The 15,335-nt window shown below is 33.9% G+C and overlaps 1 protein-coding gene across 1 annotated transcript in view; it reads left to right on the top strand.

The window, feature by feature from the left end:
• LOC110095458 (tRNA ligase 1) overlaps positions 1-15,335 on the top strand; it is a 93,160-nt gene that overhangs the window by 55,894 nt on the left and 21,931 nt on the right. The window contains exons 21-23 of the mRNA XM_020821003.2: positions 14,513-14,589; positions 14,692-14,763; positions 14,849-14,925. Of these exons, the coding sequence (XP_020676662.1) occupies positions 14,513-14,589; positions 14,692-14,763; positions 14,849-14,925 (226 nt within the window). The remainder of the gene's footprint in view (positions 1-14,512; positions 14,590-14,691; positions 14,764-14,848; positions 14,926-15,335) is intronic.

The raw sequence follows: 15,335 nt of genomic DNA, 5'->3' as shown, positions 1-15,335 counted from the left end.
TAATCTTCTTCTAAATCTTATTTGTCATCATTGGTAATAAATTATGTCCGCTAAATGTTCATTTGAATTAATGTTTTCAACAAGGGTATATAAAACAATTTGCAGTTAGTGTTGTCAGAACTCAGAAGTACGCTTTTAAGAACTATTTTGAAGTGAAGTGATTCATTGCAAGGCTCTTGTGGTCTTCTTCGTTGTTAAGTTGTGGGTTGCAAGCAATTCATTTTGCTGTCGGTTCAAGGGCTTTTAGTGTTTACATTTAGAGGGTTTAGGCTTTACGATCCTGATTTATTGTAGTTTGATGGCTTGTGATTCTTCTCTTCACATTTAATGCAACTTCTGGCTCCTCTTTGTAAATGCAGATGCAAATGCCATACTAGATGGTGAGCTTTTCTCGATCAGTCACTGGAATGTGCGATGTAGAGAACACGTTGTGTGACAATAGGAGATGCAAATAACCTCACGTAGATGCATTTCTCAATTTTAAGTTGTGGATTATTTCGTCAATTTAATTTATATCTTCAATTATTTTTAATGAAAATTGTGATAATAAGATTGACTATAGTGACCTTAGCACCCTAAATGAAAATAAAGATTTTTGTTTTTATCGGCGTATTAATAAAACTGAAGTTAGAGAGGTTTTAAAGAAAATAAAGGGTGGAAAAGCTGTTGGACCTGATGATATTCCAATAGAGGTGCAAATGCTTAGGAGATGAAGAAATTTCTTGGCTTACTAAACTTTTTAATACTATTTTGAAGACTAAAAAGATGCCAGATGAGTGGAAAATGAGTGTGTTAATTCCTATTTTTAAGAATAAAGGTGATGCACAAGATTGTGCGAATTATAGAGGAATTAAGTTAATTTGTCATACTTTAAAACTATGGGAGCGAGTTATGGAGCATAGGTTGCGGCGTGATCTTAATATTTTCTCAAATCAATTTGGATTCATGCCTGGGTAGGTCGACTATGGAAGCCATACATTTATTAAGAGGTTTGATGGAGAATATAGAGAAAATAAGGAGGATCTATATATGTATATTATGGATTTAGAAATATATGATAAAGTTCCAAGAGAAGTGCTATGGAGAGTTCTTGAAAAATAAGGAGTTAATAATGCTTATTTTAATCATTAAAGATATGTATGCAGGAGCTATTACTTGTGTTCAAACACAAGGTGGTTTGACCAAGTATTTCCCTATTTTGTTGGGTTACATCAAGGGATCAGCCTTAAAGCCCATATCTTTTTGCTTTTAGTCATGGATGTTCTCACTAGACATTTGCAAGAGGATGTACCTTGGTGTATGCTTTTTGCTGATGAATTTCTTCTTGTTGATAAGACTAGAGATGGAGTTGAAACGTAAACTTGAATTATGGAGGTCAACATTAGAGAGCTTAAGGTTTTCGCTTGAGTAGATCTAAATCAGAATATATGGAGTGTACCATTTTAGTAGTAATAACCTATGTAGGGGATTGTGACTTTGGACGATCAAGTCATGTAATAGAGTACACATTTTAGATATCTTGGGTCTATTGTTCAGAGTGATGGTGAAATAGATGGGGATATTATCAGCAGAATTCAAGTTGGATGGTTGAAGTGGAGGAATGCATTGGACTTGTTGTGTGATAGAAAAGTACCCCTCAAACTTAAGGGAAAATTCTATAAGAAGGTAGTGAGGTCTGCAATGCTTTATGGTGTTGAATGTTGGCCATTAAAAGAAAAGCACAATACTATGTTAAGTGTGGCAGAGATGAGGATGCTCAGGTGGATGAGTGGCTTTACCCTTAGAGATAGGATACGAAATGAGCATATACATGAAAAGTTATGAGTAGCTCCAGTAGAAGATAAGATTAGAGAGAGTCGCCTTAGATGGTTTGGTCACATAAACTGCGGCCTTCCAATGACCCGGTTAGGAGAGTAGAGGTATTAGATTTGACTTATGTTAAGAAAGGTAGAGGCAGACCTAAAAACACTTGGTTAGAAAATATTAGGAATGACCTTTCTTTATTAGATTTAAACCAGAATTTGACCTTTAATAGGACACAATGGAGAAAAAGAATTCATGTGGCCGACCCCACGTAGTGGGATAAAGGCTTGATGTTGTTGTTGTTGTTGTAATTATTTCTTCATTTACGTTTGAGTCCTTGGATTCTTTGATGTCTGTTTTTTAGCTGTTCATTGACTCAGTTTTGTGCTCGTGCTATAAGCGTGTTAAACATCTCCTGAGTTTAATATTTTAAATTTATTCCTAGTTGGTAATCATTTTTCTTTTTAATATTTGGCTTACAATGCATAGATCATTCCATCATTATGATTTTTATGAAAGTTGTTGATGGTATAATGCCAGTAATGTTACCTTTGGTATATGCTTATCAATTAATTGAAGCTTGTGCTTTGCTCTGCAAAAAAGTAAAGAAAATCGTTGCATGTCACATTACATTTTGTGCGTGGATAACCTTGTTATGCATCAGTGATTTGGTTTATGACTTAGTTGTGGTGGGAAATGACTTTAGATTGGACTAATGCTTATGTTTAGCGGAAAGTTCACTCACTAGCAGTGGACTATATGTTGGTACTATCTTTAAAATATTTGATAATGATGTACTGCACCTAGCTAGAGGGTTCTTCAAATACCTTTTAGTCTTATAGAAATTTTGTAGGCTTCATCTAGAGTTGAGGAGAATAAAATTTCTCTTTATAATATCTTTGTTCACTAATAAATCTAGATATGGTAATCCATGGTGGTTGTAATAAAGAACGCTTACCAACAAACTTATTAAATCTATCGAAGTAATAAGGTCAATTCTATCTATGACATTGTGCTTGTATATATATTTTTTAGAATTATATTTCATTTCAGTTAAAGTAATAATAGGCTGTCTATTTGAACATTTCATATCAATTTCAGTTTTCTTCTAAAATCGTTTAGTCGATCCTACAAATTTTATTTTAGGAATTCTAACACGCTGGTCACCCATTTTATTCTAATGAAAGACGTATTCTATTCCATCTAACCAATCTGAAAGACTATGAACTTAAGTTCTACCAAATGTTAAAATATATTTCTTATCTTTAGGGAACATCAGAATATTCTTCATCTGATATTATCATGAACCTTTATGAACTTAATTTCTTCTTATACCTAGGTATTGATCCCTTGCTTCTATTCCAAGGTTTATCTGACTGACTGTAGGGATGACCTAATGGATTTTTCATTATATATATTATTTCATCAAACTTATTCATATATATATTTTTAAATCTTTTGAATATCACACACCTTTTTGTAGTGACATCTATAGACATTTGAATGATTTGCGAATACCAACAATGAAGCAATAATGCATGAATATAAAAACTAATGACCAAAGATGCTACGCTTTCAGCTTAAGAATATGATCAAATTTTGATGCATACAAAATACTTTTTGATTACCGAATCAAATAGTTTACATAATAATAATCTTTTACTTTCGTCCATAGAAACCTCAATAATTAATAAAGATGTTTATTTGCTAGTTTTATAGTGGTGGGCAGCAGCCAGCAGGTGATGCAGTTATATAATGGATAAAAGTTACTCTAATCTATTATTGTTATCAAAGTGGTTCAGGTATGGGTTACCTGATTGAAATAAGGGCAAAGGGTTGAACTGAAATGTTTGAATTTAAAATTTCAGATTTGAAGCTTCAAAATATGAAAATTGAATATTTGATAAGGTTACAAATTTTGGTGGAGGATTTTGTGCAGGCTATTTTAGAGTTTGTTTTGTTTTGAATTTGAATGGAATTTCTTTTAAAAAAGGGCTATAGACTATAGTGCTGGGAGATGGATTCTAATGAGTGGCGAACAACAGGGTGGCTTGACAGTAAGCCTGGGTTGGTGGTCAATGGCTTGAAACAACAGGTTCAAAAGAGAAATAATGCAAAAGTAGAGGTCAGATAATTTTTTTTGAAACAGGCTAGCAAGAGAAATATATACAAGGAATGGAATAGGGATTGCAGGAAACAAATCTACTTAGAACATGCTCATGGAAAATTGACCCATTGCTAACATCCGCTTCTTTGAGTTGTGTCATGTGCAGTGAATAAGTTCAGTGAATGCGTTGGATCCTTAAATATGCATGATCTGCTAAAAGTGTAACGTATCATGCCTTTTTCTTATGTATCTCACATGTAATGATAGCTTAGATGGATAGAGTGGCCACAAAGGTGTGGATTTTAGTGGCCGTGATGATTCAAAACAGAAGCTTCAAGAGTTGCTAAAGGCCGCTGACTTTTCTTCATGCTTAATCTTGTTTTTCTCTCCCTCTTTCTTTTTTTTGTTCTCTCTCCCTGTCATCATGCCTATCCTTTTCTGTTTTAGTATGTGATAAAAGGTAGGGGTAAGAAAGTTATTTAGCATGGGCTATTTCTTTTAGATGCCAACTCAAAAAATAAGAATTTGATTTTGTCAACTATAAAATTAGGACTTGGGCATTGCATACTACACTAACTGATAGAAGCCAACATGACAAGAATTAGACTAATTGGTTGTAGGAGGAGATCTAAAAAGGTAAAAGAAAAAATGAGATTGGGGAGATGGAAGAATGAATGCCTCAAAAGGGAGAGAGGCAAGGGGTAAACATGAAGTAATAAGAAGAAATCTTATAAGAAAGAGAATTTCTGAAGGGAGGTCACAAGTCATCTATGGAGAGTGCTAGAAAAGAAAGGGGTTAATAATGTTTATATTCAAGTCATTAATGATATGTATGCAGGAGCTGTTACTTGTGTTCAAACACAAGGTGGTTTGACCAAGTATTTTCTTATTTCAGTTGGATTACATCAAGGATCAACCTTAAGCCCATATCTTTTTGCTTTAGCCATGGTTGTTCTCACTAGACATTTACAAGAAGTTGTACCCTAGTGTATGCTTTTTGCTGATGATATTCTTCTTGTTGATAAGATTAGAGAGGGAGTTGAAGGCAAACTTGAATTATAGAGGTCAACTTTAAAGTCTAAAGGTTTTCATTTGAGTAGATCTAAAATTGGATATATGGAGTGTAATTTTAGTAGTAATAGATCTAGTGAGGGGGATTGTGACTTTGGGCGATCAAGTCATTAATAAGAGTACACGTTTTAGATACCTTGGGTCTATTGTTCAGAGTGATGGTAAAATATATAGGGATATTATTAGTATAATTCAAGTTGGATGGTTGAAGTGGAGAAATGCATCGAGCTTGTTTTATGATAGAAAATGCCCCCTCAAACTTAAGGGAAAAAATCTATAAGATGGTGGCGAAATCTGCAATGCTTTATGATGCAGAATGTTGACATTAAAAGAGAAGCATAATATTTAGTTAAGTATTGTAGAGATGAGGATGCTCAGGTGGATGAGTGGCTTTACTGTCACGACTCGGCTCGGATGCTCGATCTAACGAGGCGGGTACGAAAAGTCGGACGATAAAATTCATTAAACATAATACTACTACAATTGTACTGAAGTGCCACTAAAATACAATGTAAATTACTTGTTTTCATTTGTTCGTCGTCTTCTATAGACGAATTCTTCTCTTTCAGTCATTTCTTTTCTTTTGGGGACTTACCTGAAACATTTAAATTCGTGGGTTGAGTTTACTAAGTAAACTTTGTGGGTAACAATTAAAATAATTTACATGCTTTAAAGTACAATATACATATATATATATATATATACATAACATTTGATATTGGTTCATTAATTTAACATTTGAGGCATATTTTCTTTCTTTATTTCATTTCATTTCATATACATATTATATCATATTCATTTCTTTACTTTTTACATACCATAGCATGTTCATTTATAACATTTACTTTAACAATTATTATTTTTTCCTTATTTCATATTGTACAAGAGAACCATCTAATTGTACCAAAGATACAACCCTTTCCATTTCCATAACATTTTCCTTAATTTTTTCGTGCACGGGTACGTTACTTCCCCAGCCAGTACCCTATGAGGTGAACTCCTGTAAACTTTGCATGCATAACATTTTCCTTTTCCCTTTTTCTCAATTATATTTATATCATTTCTTAAACATTTATTTATTTACATTCTTATGTATATAAGTATATGTATGCCTTTCATTTTCACTTCTCATTTCTTTTGCATGTTTTGTTCGTTAATATATATATTTTCTTATCTCATATAGGTCTTCTTTCACATATCCATACTTGTACAAAAAATTATTTCGTATAACAGTTTTCTAACATCATATAAATTATAAGTTTTAAACAATTGAATACATGCTCCTTTCAATGCAAACTAAAAAAAATACTATAAAAGAAATCTCATAAATCCCCACTTTGAATCTTCTAGGTCTTTGATTTCGTCACCACCTAATGAGATACACAGTAAAGCAAGTTACATATAATTAATTTTATCAAACTTCTCAATAACATCTATTTAGGTGATTCTTATCTCAGTCTCAATTTTCGTTCTTGTTAAATTCCTTGAAGACCCAACTCCTACAGTTGATCTCCTCCTTTCTAATTCATTAAATCCATACAAGATAATTTATATAAGAAATGGTTAATTACAAAAATTTAATAAAAACTATACTATAGAAAGATCACTTACAATTTGGCATCTCTAAATTCTTCTTCCTTTCCCAAAATCCTTCCCTTGTCTTCAATTCTTTTCTTTTTCTTCTATGAAAAGTATATCTAGGTTTAGATGAAATAACCCAAGACAATTTATACGAAAAAGGGAAGAAAAATTTTACAAACCTCCTTCCTTCTCCCTCTAGACGGTTCCTCTCACTTCTTCCTAAATTCCACTTCTTTAGCGATAAAAATAGAAAAGGAGTTAAGAGGAGTTGTCGAATTTCATTCCTAATTACAACATTCCACTCAAAATAGTAAAACGACCTTCTTCGTACGAAAACGGACGTCTGCTCCTGCGTTTGGTCCGTCTAGCCGTTCTCTGTCGCGAAAACAAGGAAGTTACGTGATCTGCTTTTCGCGATTTAATGAGGGGGTTCGGTCGGTTCAACCGAACCGGCCGAATGAACCGCTCATCACATTTACTCTTAGAGACGGGATATGAAATGAGCATATACTTGAAAAAGTTGGAGTAGTTTCAGTGGAAGATATGATCAGAGAGAGTCGCCTTAGATGGGTTGATCACATAAAACAGCGACCTTTCGATGACCCAGTTAGGAAAGTAGATGTATTAGATTTGGCTTATGTTAAGAAAGATAGCAGTAGACCTAAAAAGACTTTGTTAGAAAATATTAGAAATGATATTTTTTTATTAGATTTAAATGAGAATTTGACTCTTAACAGGACACAATGGAGAAAAAAGATTTATTTAGTCTACTCCACGTAGTGGTATAAAGGCTTGTTATTGTTATTGTTGATCTATTGTAAGGCATAGCTTCTACTATTTATAGAAATAATCTTACTTATAAGATTGGAACCAAGCATATGCTAAAATTATCCAATAGGATAATTTAACACAAAATAAATCCAAAAAATTTAAGAGCTTAATTTAAAATAAAATAAACTCTTAATTTAATTTCTTATATGACATCAATTCCCAAAGGCTAAAAAAACTCTACTTCGAATAGTTGAAATGCTGCTTGAGGGAGAACTATATGACTTGAACTAGACCAAAATGCAAATGAAATACATCCTGAAGAGAGATTAATGGAAATCCATATTGAAGAGGAGGTGAGAAATGAAAATCCATCATGAGAAGGAAGAGATGAAGGGAACGAACATCAAATGTCAAAAATATTGATAAAAGATTCTCTGCATCCATTTTTAAGAGCATAAGCAAAACTTTGAGAAGATATCTAGAAGCCATTTGAGATATTTGTGCACACAACTAAGTTGATTTTAGGTGACTCGACTGCTTGCTACCTAAATGAAGTTGACGTTTTTTTTCCTTTTAGGTTGTGGTTTGTAGCAGAGAATTGACAGACTTATGTGAATTGTGCAGTTTTATGTGAATGGAAGTGTTTGGTGAGAGGCTAGCAGTGATCAAGTGCTCGTGATGCTATGTGGAATGCGAGAGTTGTTTGCTCATTAGTGGACAATTGTGAACTACATGAGTGTTGCGGAAAACCTGTAACATAATGGGAAGTGTGTCGTTAGGGTAGATGTTGACGTGAGCATAGCTATATCGAGTGGAATGGACGAGCAGTTGAATGTTGCCAGTGTTGTCCTTGACACTAAAATTGAAGCCATGAGGGAGGTGGTGCAAACTGCTTAGCATCTTGTGTTGATCGGTTGAGAGGAGTTGGAAGGATCTCTAGATCAGGTTGGAATGTGTAGGGTTTGATTCTCGTTGGAGGAGGATGCCAAGGTGGCTTGGTGTAATGATTGCTATCGAATGCAGAAAAAAATAAGAGAGCTTATGTAGATAATCGATTATGTCGAATCATGTGTTGGGGCATGCAAGTAGATGTAGATGTGATCCTATGGTAGGGTCTTCGACTCAAAGTGAGGAAATGTGGGCTACCTCAGTGATTCAAATCAATAGATGTTGTGTTGAAGGAAGCTTGGTCAAAGATGATGGGATGAAAAAGATAAAGATTAGTTATATGAGATCATGGGAGCAGATGTGGGATTGAGAATCAAGTTTTGAAATTAATTTTTTTATGGAGCACACATCGAAATTAAATGAATTTTATATAAGAGAACTAAAGATGTAGTTGAGGAGATAGCAAACATGACCTTACTCGCCCGAAGCCCTAGCCTGTACTAACGCTTGCTCCATTCTGACCTACGTGTTCGGTGTTCCGACTCGCCACTCTCTCATCGCCCGAGCCACGAACATCCCTTCTTTTGTGATTCCATGCGACTACTTACTCTAAGAGCGATGCCTCTGCCTGCACTGTCTTCTTGAGCACATACAATATCACTTAAGTGTTTCAATACCTCTGCATTTCTACTCTCGCGATCAATTTTCAAATTCAATTGTACAGTGCAGAAGAGTTCGTTTATCTATTCTCTTGTACAATGCCCTTCAACTATCCGAGGAAATAAAAGCAAAGCAGAGAGATGTTTTATAAAATAATAATAATAAGAACAAAAAAAGCAAGTATTCGGAGACTCGTGTCATTGATCTTAAATCTGACCAAAAGAAAATCCAACTCAAGACCTCATGCCGTCGATCTTTAAATCCGTTAGGACTATTCCAAATTCAAGACCTTACACCATCGATCTTTGATCCAGTCGGGATAGTTTCAAATTTAAGACCTTGCGCCGTTGATCTTATATCTGGCTAGGAAGATTTTAAAATCAAGACCTTGCGTCCGGTAGAGAAGAAATTAACAACAAGTGTCATCTCGACCTCCCTTGGGAGGAGGGGACGTTAGTAGGCTGCTAAAATTCCTCGAAAAAAAATTGCAGGAAATTTCTTTTCAGAGAAATTGGAGAGCAATTCAATTTTAATTTTAATTATTCAATTGATTAATTTTAATTAAAACCAATTAATGAAAATTAATTAATTAAAACTAACTAATCAAAATTAATTTAAATTAGTTAAGTAAAATAATTAATTAGTTAAATTAATTAACTGCTTAATGGAAATTTATTTATTAAAATTAATTAATCTAAATTAATCGGTTAATTAATTGTTTAAAACTAGTTATGTAATTCTGATTTATTAATTGTAATTAATTGATTAAAATTAGTTGGTTAATTAAGACTAATTTATCAAAATTAATTAATTGCTTAATTAATTATCCAAGAAAAAAATAACTAATTTGTTAATTAATTGTTTGATAGCAAATTTAAAAATTCAGGAGCACTTAAAATCCAAGAACAATAAAATTTAAATTTAATTAATTGATTGATTAAAATAAAAATTTTAATTAATTAATCAATTAAAATAAAGAGAGCCACTCTAGTTAGTTTTATTTTGAATGTAGAAAAAGAAATAATATTTTTCCACTAATTAGCCATAAACTATATGCTACACTAAAACCACTCTTAAATTTACGACTCAAATAAGAAAAGCATATCTAATGCTCCTTTGCAAGCTCTCCAATGCTTCTTTGCATGCTCTCCAATGCTTCTCTGCATGCTCTCTATTGCTCCTCCAAGATCTCCAAAATCTCTCTTATGCGAGCTCCAAAGTAACACGAGCTCCTGCAAACAAGCAAATAAAACTCATTAGCATTGAAATTAAATTGCTAAGGCAAGAAAAGAACAAGTGTTGTACTAAACTACAATATTAAAAGAAAAAGAGTAGAGCATTGGTGCAAGAAGGAAAAACAAGGTACTGAAAAACTAAAGTGCAAGAAAAGCAAGGTAAAATACTAAACTTCAAAAAGCTGGAAAAGAAACTATTGTACAAAATTACTATTGTTGGAGTAGTAAACAACTAAAACCTAAGATCTTGTCTCAAGTTAGCAAATAACTACAAGCTAAAGTATTTACGGGTACAATCCAATCTACCCAAAATAACCAGGCTACTTCCAAAGAGAAGCAGTAAGTCCTACCAAATCTACAGGCTTCTAAGGGAGTCGTAAGACCTGTCAATCAAAATCAACGGACAGTTTAGCCTATAGGGCTAGGTTGTAAGACCCATCATGGAGCTACTTTCAAAGGAAAGTTGTAGGACTCATTATACTCAAATAACAAGACCATTTCTAATAGGAGTTATGAGACTTATTATTTAAAAATTTTCTAAATGATATATCAAACCTTCAAATTGGGCAGCTCAACCTATAGGGCTAAGTTGTAAGACTTGCCAATGGGTAACTTTTAAGTGAAGTCGTAAGCCCCACACGTGAGGGAAATTGCTAAATAAATTGTAAGACCCTAAAACCCAAACAAACAAAATCCATGGTTAGCTTAGCCTATAAGATTAGGTTGTAAGACTCACTATTAGGCTACTTCCAAAGGGAAGTACTAAGACCCGCTCTACCCAAATAATTAGGCAATTTCTAAGGAAAATCAAAGACCTATTCTTTGTGGAATTGCTTGACAAAACATGAAATCTTGAACCAAAACTAGTGGGTAGCTTAGCTTGTAGGGCTAGGTTGTACGACCCGCAAACGGGCAACTTCTTAGAGAAGTCGGAAGCATACCTGTTAATAGCGAATGACGCACTATGGCGCAAAGGTCCCTTTGTAGCCATGCACGGCGCTGCGCGCGCCATTTTGAACATGGTGCAAACTATATAAGAATTATAAAATAATAAGTATGAATATGAAATATCATTAAAAATGAAAGACAAGCTATCCAAGAGACAAGAATTCACATTTAAAGTCCTCATCCCTTCCTCCTCTCCTATAGAGCCCAATGTCTCCCAATCAATGCATGCACTCATGAAGAAAACTTATACAAAGCATGCACTCATGAAGAAGCAGACTAACACTAACAACTATTACTAAAGATGATGAATACAACAATATGCCGGGCTGCCGGGCGTCCAAGGCGCTCCCCCTGGCGGGGAACAAATTTTATTTGTAAGAGTAATTTTGAAGTTTTGCTTATTTTTAAAGTTCGTAAGTCATTTGTATAGAAAGATACCTTGCGGTACTGAGCATGTACATAGCGGTACCGAGCATGCACCTAGCGGTACCAAGCATGTACCGAGCGGTACCGAGCATGTACATAGCGGTACCGAGCATGCACCTAGCGGTACCGAGCATGCACTTAGCGGTACCGAGCTTGTACCTAGCGGTACCGAGTTTTTTTTTTTTAGTTTTTTTTTTCATTTTAAGAGGTGGACGCCTCTAAACCATTGTTGCTAGTGAAACACTTCAAGTAGCAATCAATAAAAATCATACATGTTAAGTTGTAAATTCTTGTAAAAAAATATTCATAAGTATAATGAAATTTAAAAACAATTTGGCGTGCTATTTTGAGCCGTGCGCCTGGCTCACATGTGGTGCAAATAGCGCGTGCTATTTTAAATACATGCGCCTCGCCATGAACATGGCGCCGTAGGTGCGTTGTGCGCTATTTTGCGCCATTGACAACTATGGTCGGAAGACTCACATGTGAGGGAAATTGCTAAATAAATTGCAATATCTTAAAACCCAGACAAACAAAACTAATGGCCAGCTTAGCATATAGGGTTAGATTGTAAGACCCACTAGTAGGTCACTTCTAATAGAAGTCGTAAGATCTACTTTACGGGCTACTTTCAATGAAAGCCTTTAAGTCCCGAACCAAATTCAAACACCCAGGCTACTTCTATGAAGAAGTCGTAAGACCCGCTTCAATTCAAATTTCTGGGTAACTTCTGAACGAAGTTACAAATCCCAAACTGAAATACTTCTGGGTATTCCAATGAATGTAAACCTCAAACCACCATTTTTCAAATATAAATCAAATCAACTTTCATCTAACCATTTCAATTTACTTGGGATCCCCGAGAGAAGATAACCCATGGCTGCTAATCAGATTCCTCGGACACTACAATCAACGGTTATTAGTGTTGGTAGACTAAAACCTACGGTATACCTAGGACGACGGAACCATGAAATCTTGATCTTGTTTACCTCCAATTTTCCCCCACAATTGAGACTAAAACACCTAAAATGTATTCATCCTTAATTGCGAGTTCTCTCTTACACGTTTAGAGGGGTAATTAACTATGAGCTCTTGTACTAATGGGAAAATCCTGATACTACTTTCATGAGAAATCGAGTTAACTACAATCTGACTTAAGGGAAATGAAATCTTATGTCTACAAAGTTGGATTCATGCCGACACGTTGTTTTTCTTGATCCAACAGTTATATATAAGATCAAAATCAAATTTATGCTAAAATTATCTAAAAGTATAATTTAACATAAATAAATAGAATAAATTTATAATCTTAATTTGAAATAAAATAATTAAAATAAGTTCTAATTTTTATATCTTGTGTGGAATCATTTATGTTTGTAATCATACACAATAATGTTTCTACCACTCTCAATCATCTTTTATTGTGTATCTTAAAGCATGCAATGATTTTGGAAATTGTTCCCTCATTTCCTTACATGTTTTGTTATTTATTGTGAACCACTTTCATAATTTTCATCAGTTAGGACCCATGCACACCAACAATTTTGCCCTCTTTTTTTCCTCTTCTACCGCACCTCTTTGTTTTTGTGGGATTCATGCTGCCTACTCATTAATCCATTGTCTATTGTAATATTTTGTAATTATTATTCTACCTGCTCATCAATTTATGGACTAATATAATTATTATTCCTTAATTTTATATGTTTTTTATTAGAAACGAATTGAATTTTCCTTGCAAACTTTAATTATTCGAGGATTTAATTTTTATTTTCTCCTTGTAAATTTTAATTTTACACCCAGCCTTGTCGTGGATAAATTTGTTAGTCTATCTTGCAAAGAGTTCTTGTCTACCAATAAATTAATTTTATTTTGTTCCTCATTTTTTTACAAAATTCTTCTTTGCCTCGTGTGATGACTTGAACGATTAGAGTCCTTTCTTGGTAATTTTAGTATTCTAAACGCTTCACAAAATGTGAGACAAAGGAATAGTTATGATTGTGATCAAAACTTTTTAAGCTGATCTCATGAGAAGTCGCATCTACAAGTTGTCATTTGCATCATATTTAATTTAATCAACTTTAGAAAGTGTGATAAAGGAATACGCCGCTTATATTAATCCCCCGAATTCCCACTATCTATTTTGAACAACAACAATATCAAGCTTTTATCCCACTGTCTATTTTGAAGCTTAGTAAAATACATCAATTCATGAACTATTGTAATTATTAATTTTTGATTTTCTATGATTTTTAGTAGAAGCTCTCGTAGGATTCTATAAATTCTTCACAAGTGTTAGGATAAATACTTAATCTATTCTCTTTAATTCTCGTCATTTATCATAGTAAACTTCTTATTTTTTAGTTTTGGTCATACTTATGACTTATTTGGCTGCTTGTGAACAGAAAATATGTTTTAGAAATCTGGATTTTTGTTTTCACTCTTTTTTAAGTGTGAAAACAAAAGCATCACATCCAAGGCAGTTTTGTTTTTTGAGTTTGTAACCACAACCAATCAAATGATGGACTTAACAAACTTCATATTCTTTCAAAACATGACTTCAAACCGGATCTTACTCGCCTACTGTAATTTTGCTTTTTGTCTGATCACTAGAGTTCTATTCTTAAGCTTGGTTATTTCCACATGCCTTCTTCATAATGCATTTGTCTTACCTCGATGTGGAATGTCTCCTTGACCATGTTCTTAATGGTCTTGCCTTAACCCATTATAGGGTTCTCATTGTTTAAAAATGCGTTATCTATTTTATTCCTTTTGTTTACGTACTGTTAGCTGAACTCTTATGCTGATGCTTGCGTTTGTTTCTGCATTCTTATTTATTTTATTGTTTACTGATAATCTTCATTGGCCTTAAATTTCTTTTGGGGTTGTGAACTAGATCTCCTTCATATTCTTGTTTGGAAATTGATTCTGGTAAAGTGTAAATTATTATCCTATATCACGTTGGTATTTCATATGTGGCTTTCTACTTGGTTGCTTTAGCAAAGAGTTACATTTAATTGTGCAGGAACCGATTCAAATCCCTTTTCTCTCGATGCACTTGCTGTTTTCATTTTTCGTGTGCTCCAACGAGTTAATCACCCGGTAGTTGCAATTCTTTTAACATGTTGTCTGCCGCTTTAAAAAATTGCTTGTTAGATTGTGCTGCTTTGTATTCTTACACAGCTATTTTGGATTCTTTTGAAGGGAAATCTGGACAAGTCATCTCCAAATGCTGGTTTTGTACTGCTTATGTTTTATCACCTTTATAATGGCAAGGCATGTTGCATCTTTTTTTAATGTAATTTTGCTCTTAAAAAAGAGTTCTTTTCCTGTCATTATATGCTTTGTGTTGCTTTTCCAGAACCGAAAAGAATTTGAGAGTGAACTGATCGAACGATTTGGTGCTCTTGTGAAGATGCCTTTGCTGAAAATTGACAGGTAAAGGTTCTTCGCTGCTGTTATGGGCTCCTGCAGAAACAATTCCTTCATTATTGTGTATAGGGTTAAAGCTCAAACTAGTTTCCCGACCATTCACATCTATGATGCACAGGTAGGGACACAGCGATAAGGACACGACATGACACGACACGGACATGGGACACGTCAATTATTGAAAATATAGGACATGGACACGAGTTGGACACGGTATTATAGTTTTATATTTTAAAAATATTGTATAAAAATTAAATAAGTGTAATTTTAAAGATAATTTAGAAATAATAAGTCATTTAACTAGAATTTGAGCTTAAAATGATTAATATTAGGATATCGAGAGTTGGGCATCAATGACGTTTATCAGTCATCGAGAGAGGAGATGATAATGTTGTCGAGAGTCAGGCATTGATGTT

This window comes from Dendrobium catenatum, unplaced genomic scaffold (genome assembly GCF_001605985.2).
Source record: "Dendrobium catenatum unplaced genomic scaffold, ASM160598v2 fragScaff_scaffold_370, whole genome shotgun sequence".
Taxonomy (NCBI): Eukaryota; Viridiplantae; Streptophyta; class Magnoliopsida; order Asparagales; family Orchidaceae; genus Dendrobium; species Dendrobium catenatum.
Note: the sequence above shows the minus strand (reverse complement) of the source record. Positions and strands in the feature narration are given on the sequence as shown.